Genomic DNA, 6,688 nt, shown 5'->3' with positions numbered 1-6,688 from the left:
GTTAAGCCTTTTTTCCATTTTCTTTGCTACATCTACTGTGAGAATGAAGACCATTGTCAGCAATCAGAGCATCAATATTCCAGAGAATGTGGACACCAGTCTTGAGGGACGGACATTACAGTGGAGGGCCTAGAGGAGCCCTGCAGAGGGACTGCAACCACACTGATGTGGAACTCAGTCTCCCTGGAAAGAAAAAGAGGCTCTGGGTTGACAGATGGTGGGCAACTAGAAAGGAGCTGGCTACTGTTTGCACTGTAGTCACTATCAAATGGGATCAAGGTGTGACACTGGGCTTCCCTTACAAAGTCTGTGCGTGGTCACTTCCTCATTGCTGTGTCATCCAAGAGAATAGTCTCTTGTTGAAATATGAAATTTCAGGGGTGAAAAATACATCTGCAGGGTTTGGATGAGGCCAGGTGTTACCTGTTCAGTATCTCAAGTCTAGAAAGAGGAGTCAACTCTTGGAGAAAACAACATTGAACTTGTTTCAAATTCAGTTGCTTTGATCCAGCAAGCCACAAAGTTAAAAACAAGGATATCAGAAAAATTTTGGATGGTGCCTATGTCTCTGAAAAAGGAATAGTTCAGTAGGCTGATGAGTAAGATCTAAGAGCTGTCCAGCTGCATCAAGATGCCAGGTGATTTGTAAGACCTATTTGTAATTTTAAGGATGCAGTTCATTTCTTCCCTTTGTAATTACTTCCAAATGCCTAAGGTTTTTTTTTGTTGTTGTTGCAGTTTTTGGCCAGGGCAGGGTTTGAACCCACCACCTCTGGTGTATGGGGCCAGCACCCTACTCCTTGAGCCCCAGGTGCCACCCAAATGCCTAAGGTTTTGAACCTTTAAGAAATAATGCAACTATTTGGATTATGTAGTTCCCGTGATTTCTATTCTTGAACTAAAATTTCCATTTTTGGAATACTACATAGACACTCGCATATTTTAATCATCATTGTCAACAAGAAGGAACATCTAGTAGGAGGGATAACCACTTTCTAAGAAGTTCTAATTCTGGAAGTTATACCTGTTTTTAAAGCTACCAGTGAAGATTTTTGCTTTTTTTCCTTTCTTTTCCTTTTCCTTCACTTTTCTTTCTTTCTTTCTAACTGTCCATGGCTGGCTTTCCAGAGATCCCAGCGACAGAGTTCTCTAATGCCTATGGAGTGAGCCCTGACGTAGAAGCTGGCTGTCCACACACGGAGGTGCGCTACTCTGTGGCTCAGGGGCAGCTGTCTTTCTGGCCTCACCATGTTTCCCAGGATGAGTGGGGGGAGCTCTGTGCCAGATGGCAGGACACCAGCTATCTGAGGCCAAGTGAGGCTCCTGCGGTGCTGCTGTATTGTTCCACCTAGGTGGAATTCTGACTTAGAGGTGTTCAGTCATAATCCCACAGATCAGGTGTCCTCAAACTACAGGCTGCGGGCCACATGCAGCCCGTCTAGGACATTTATCCAGCCCGCCGGATGTTTTTGCTGCCACTGCCTGTCCTGCTTAGCAGTTGATTCATCCTGGGGCCGGTAGTCCGGCCCTCTAATGGTCTGAGGGACAGTGAACTGGCCCCCTGTTTAAAAAGTTTGAGGACCCCTGCCACAGATGGTAGCTGTGCCCCACTGGGTCCTCAGCCAAGCACATACACCAAATGTCTGAATGTGCGGTTCCTCTCATACTGAGCAGGATTACCATGGCAACAACACATCATCAGTAGGGTAAAACTAATCTGTCTCACAACGGTCTAAACCCAGCTTACGTTCCCCATGAGTGGGGGAATAATCCAACACCTGGTGAATTCTGCTTCACAATGATAGGAAAAGCCGACATCGAAGGATCAAAAAGTGACCTTGCTATGAACGCTTGGCTGCCACAAGCCAGTTATTCCTGTGGTAACTTCTCAGAAGGATTAGGAGGCTGTGTTTGCATGGTCTGTTTTAAATATAGATTTCTACCTTTTAATGTATAGGTCAATAATCCACTTATGGAGAGGAGTGAGTAATCTGAAGAAAATTTGTACCTTCAGAAACCTAGGACATATTTCAGAAATCTTTAGTAGTTAGGAAACCTCCATTTGAAAAGACAAGTAAATAATATTTAGCTATTTATTTCACATTAAGTTTGTACATCTACAGAAACACCAGTGACCATTATGCACCTCCAATTTTGTTTTTTTTTGGGACAGAGCCTCAAGCTGTCCCCCTGGGTAGAGTGCTGTGGCATCACAACTCACAGCAACCTCCAACTCTTGGGCTCAAGTGAGTCTCCTGCTTCAGCCTCCCAAGTAGCTGGGACCACAGGCACCCGCCACAGCACCTGGCTATTTTATGGTTGCAGCTGTCATTGTTGTTTGGTGGGCCCGGGCTGGATTCAAATCCGCCACCTTAGGTGTATGTGGCTGGCCAGCCACAGGTGCCGAGCCACCTCCAATTTTGAATAGCCAACTTTCAAATCTTTTTTTTCGATCTCAAAGACCCAAAATAAATATAGTAAAGTCAAGAAAAACACTTCTTTAACGTCTTATTCAGTGACTTGAACAGTGTTAAGAAATTTATGACTAAATAAGATATAATGTTATTGTTAGTCCGTTCTGTGTCACTACAGAGAAAATACCTAAAACCAGTAACTCATAAAGACAAGGGGCTTATGTGGCTCCTGGCTCTGCATCTGTACAAATAGGGCAGCAGTGTCTGCTTCTGGTCAGCACTCAGGGAGCTTCTGAGCAATGTGGAAGGTGAAGGGGAGCAGGTGTGTCCTGTGGTGTGAGTAGAGCAAGTGAAGGGAAGGTGCTCACCCTCTTTTATTTATATATATTTATTTTTGAGACAGAGTTTCACTATGTCACAGCAACCTCAAATTCTTAGGCTTAAGGGATTCTCCTGCCTCAGCCTCCCAAGTAGCTTGGACTACAGGAACCCACCACAATGCCTGGCCATTTTGTTTTTTTGGCTGGGTCTGGGTTTGAACCCACCACCTCTGGCATATGGGGGCTGGTGCCCTACTCCTTTGAGCCACAGGTGCTGCCCAGCCTGGCTATTTTTGTTGTTGTTGTTGCAGTTGTCATTGTTGATTTTGGCTGGCCAGGGCCGGTTTGAACCTGGCAGCCTCAGAGTTTGTGGCTAGAGCCCGACCCACTGAGCAACGGGTGCCACCCTCCCAACCTCTTTTACATAATGGCTCTCTCATGAGCTAACACAACAAGAACTCACTGCTCATTGCAGGAGGGCACCATCTGTTAGGACCCAAACACCTCCCACCAGGCCCCACCTCCAACCTTGGGGATCAAATTTCAACATGAAATTTGGGGGGGGGGGATGTATCTAAACTATATCAATTGTCTTAAAAAATCTACCCAAATAATAATTAAAGGAAAAGGCTGTACAATAAGACTTTGAAGGCTGTGGTAGACACAATCAGCGTATTAACACAGTAAGCGCTAGAGACGCACAGCCATGCTTCCTGGCTCCCTCAGGGTCCAGCGTTATCCCTGCATAGGGCAGAGCACTTGACCCACCTTTCTCTTATTGGCTTTTTAGAATTTTTAGAGCATGTTCTTTATTTTATTTATTTTTTGAGACAGAGCTGTTGCCCTGGGTAGAGTGCCGTGGCATTCCAACTCACAGCAGCAACCTCCAACTCCTGGGCTCAAGTGATTCTCCTGCCTCAGCCTCCCAAGTAGCTGGGACTACAGGCACTTACAATGCCCAGCTATTTTTTGGGTGCAGTCATTGTTGTTTCGTGGGCCTGGGCTGGACTGGAACCTGCCAGCTTAGGTGTATGTGGCTGGCGCCTTAGCCACTTGAGCCACAGGCGCTGAATCTAGGGCATGTTCTTTAAGACACACACACTTGCAGGCACATGTATAGCATACATATAGAGGTACACACATGCACAGGCACAAGTGTGTACACACATGACCACAGCACAAAACCCACATACAAGCACATGCATGCACACACAAGCCACCCAAACCCATGCACAAGGCATCATTGAACACAGTTAAATGTTTTTGTACATACAAACATACCGGAACATACCTGTATACACACAAGTACCCTGAGGTCTAACTCTTTGGTCCCTTCCACAGGTGGACTTCGCAAGGTAACACTTCTTCACTGCACTTTCATTGCACTTGAACTCAGAATCCACCCTCAGCACTCACTGAAGCTGAAAGCCACAGCTACCACTTTGCTGCCAAGCTCACAGACATGCTTGTGTCCCTACCTCCCAGGCCTGCTGATATACCCTCAACCTGAGGGGCTGTGGCTGCTTCCCTAAAACCCTCTCCTGGCACCTCTGTGCCCCACACTCCTGGCCGTTCAGGGCTCCATGGGCACTTCCCCTCTACTCGGTCTCTCAGGCTGGCTCTGTGGGATTCCTCCAGGGTTTACCTCTCCTCCCTGTCTGCATCCACCCTCTCTGTAGCTAACCTCATCACTGAGTGTGCCTACCTGCAGACAATGCTCTCCCTAGCATCCCAAATCCATCCGTTCCCTGGGGCTGTCACCTCAGTCACATGCTTCCCAGTATAGTCCCTAAACCATGTGTGCTCACATCCAGCCCACTCTGTGTCTCAGCAGGGAAGGACCTCTCCCCAGATCCAGGAATAAATCCTGAACCAGTGACCCTCCTGGAAGAAGGGGCCTGTAACTCAGGCTGACACAGAGAGGACCCTTTGTCCAGGTCCTTAGAGTCTGGATGTGACACTCAGAACAGCCCTACCTTCCTTGCTACCAGCCAGAATAATGGTGTTGTTGGGGAAAGAGGCTAAGCCAAGGACATCCAGGAACATGTAGCTACAGCTCTAACATGCACTGAGATGGCAGCTTCCTTAAGATCAGACCAGGTATGTGGACTCACAGGTGCCCTAGAGTGGTGTCCAGGATAGGGCTCCCCACATGCAATCTTTCTCTGCACATGCCACATGAGGGTGGGGGTTAAAGGTCACATGCAAATGCTCGTAAGGTCTGCCTGCCATCACCACCACTGTACCTGTGGCATCAGCTATCACCACCACTGCCCTGAACTGATCTGTCAGGTTCAGGTGGAGCCTCCTTCCCCTCCCAGGAGGGTGCTTTGCCCAGCACGCCATCCCCTCCTCCCTACCTTAGTGCCCAAGTCTGCCCCAGGACCCTCTTTCTCCCTCCTGTGTCCTCACCCCCTCCCCCAAGTAGGGAGGTGCTACCTGTTGTTTTGGCTCACAGTGTGTGGGCCATGCTCTTTTTCTACACATCAATATTCTCATTTGCAGGGACATACTTGTGTTTCCCGTGTCAGCTACAGAGCCAGGTGCACGGAAGGCACTCTTTGCCCAGGTGCTGTTGAGTAGGAAAAGCCCCAAGGTCGGAGTCTTGGTCTGGGCTGTTCCAACTAGCCTGCAAATGCTACAATTACAGTCACTGATGTGCAGTGGCACTCAAACTTCATTGTAGGTACAAAAGAGCAGTTATCAGTAGATTCCAGTACAGCTTTAACTGCCTTACACCATCTGACAAAATAAACTTGAGTCTGAACAGGCTCCCTCCTAAAGGCAGGGCTGAATCGCAGAGTGACTGTCTCCAAGTGAGCTCTCCCTGGTGACAAAAGCTCCCAGCCCTTTTGCCACAGCCTATAGCTCTTCCCACTGGCATCTTTCCATCCCTCTTCCCCAGCACACTTGCTCCAGGTCCCCTTTACTTTAATCCAGAAAAACATACCAGTGTCAAGGTCCTGGAGAGATCAGAATATGGTGGATCAAAAAATGTGGCTGCAGCACCCAACACAGGCAGATGGCATTCGCTGCCTTCTCCACCACATACAGGCTGCTTGCCTATAGAGGACTGTCCTGCCACACTGCAAAGACACAGCTGCACACCTGCCCAGGCCAGGACACCACATCCCACTTGTGAACATCCTTCTCTCCAGGACTTAGGGTCTCTACCAGCCTCTCCTAAAGCAGCACACTTGGCAGCTGTGAGGATGTGACCTCTCTGTGTGGGCCCAGCCATCTCCGGGAGGAACAGTTTGCAGGTCCTCATGTTTGTCAGAACCTTAGAGAAGCTTTAGGGTGGCTCTCTTTGGTTACAGTGTTTAGTCATTATTGTATAACCAGTAATTAGGAGCAATGTACCCACAGCCATTCTGACCAACTTACACATGCTTCTGGTGGAATTCTAGTATCTTCTCGAGAGAGCGCTCCTGGCTGGGCAAATACTCATTGGCTTTGAGGTGCTCTCGATCCAGCGTTTCATCATAATCTCCTATTTCAGCTGAGATGAGAAAGTAAAAGTCAGTAGTTCTAATTTTTAAGTAAAGTAAATTACAAGTATTTGCATATGCCAACATTTAAAAGTAAAAAGAAATTACCCTACATCTGTAGTAAAATAATATATTCCTAAAAAAGCACAAGTTTTCATTTTATTTTTCCAAATATTTTACGCTGTTAAAAGGCAGGTGAAGAGAATTTTACCTGACTCAGAGAACAAAGACTCTGATGAGTGATCCCAGTGACGGAAACACAGAATAGTGAGTTTACTGTGTTTTTTTTTTTAAACCACACTTTACATATAAGTTGTCTTAAGACTACTATGAACAGGATAATGTATTGTATTTGTTTCAGGATAATGTATTTTAAGTCATTTTTTCCTTTAGGCTTCTCAAATTCTTGAGGAATAATGTCTCTTTCTAATTTCATGTATTTTAAGGCTACAAATGTTTTTTT

General features: G+C 46.8%; 1 protein-coding gene and 1 pseudogene across 1 annotated transcript in view; one reads left to right on the top strand and one right to left on the bottom strand.

Moving 5' to 3' along the window:
* Positions 1-6,688, bottom strand: part of FARP2 (FERM, ARH/RhoGEF and pleckstrin domain protein 2) — a 126,272-nt gene that overhangs the window by 76,217 nt on the left and 43,367 nt on the right. The window contains 1 exon segment of the mRNA XM_012810404.2: positions 6,122-6,236. Coding sequence (XP_012665858.1) covers positions 6,122-6,236 — 115 coding nt within the window.
* On the top strand, positions 44-656 carry LOC105887834 (annotated as a pseudogene).

The sequence above is a fragment of the Otolemur garnettii genome, unplaced genomic scaffold, assembly GCF_000181295.1.
Source record: "Otolemur garnettii isolate 467f Iridium unplaced genomic scaffold, OtoGar3 scaffold00133, whole genome shotgun sequence".
Taxonomy (NCBI): domain Eukaryota; kingdom Metazoa; phylum Chordata; class Mammalia; order Primates; family Galagidae; genus Otolemur; species Otolemur garnettii.
The sequence above is the reverse complement of the archived record's forward strand: the minus strand, read 5'-3'. Positions and strand labels throughout refer to the sequence as shown.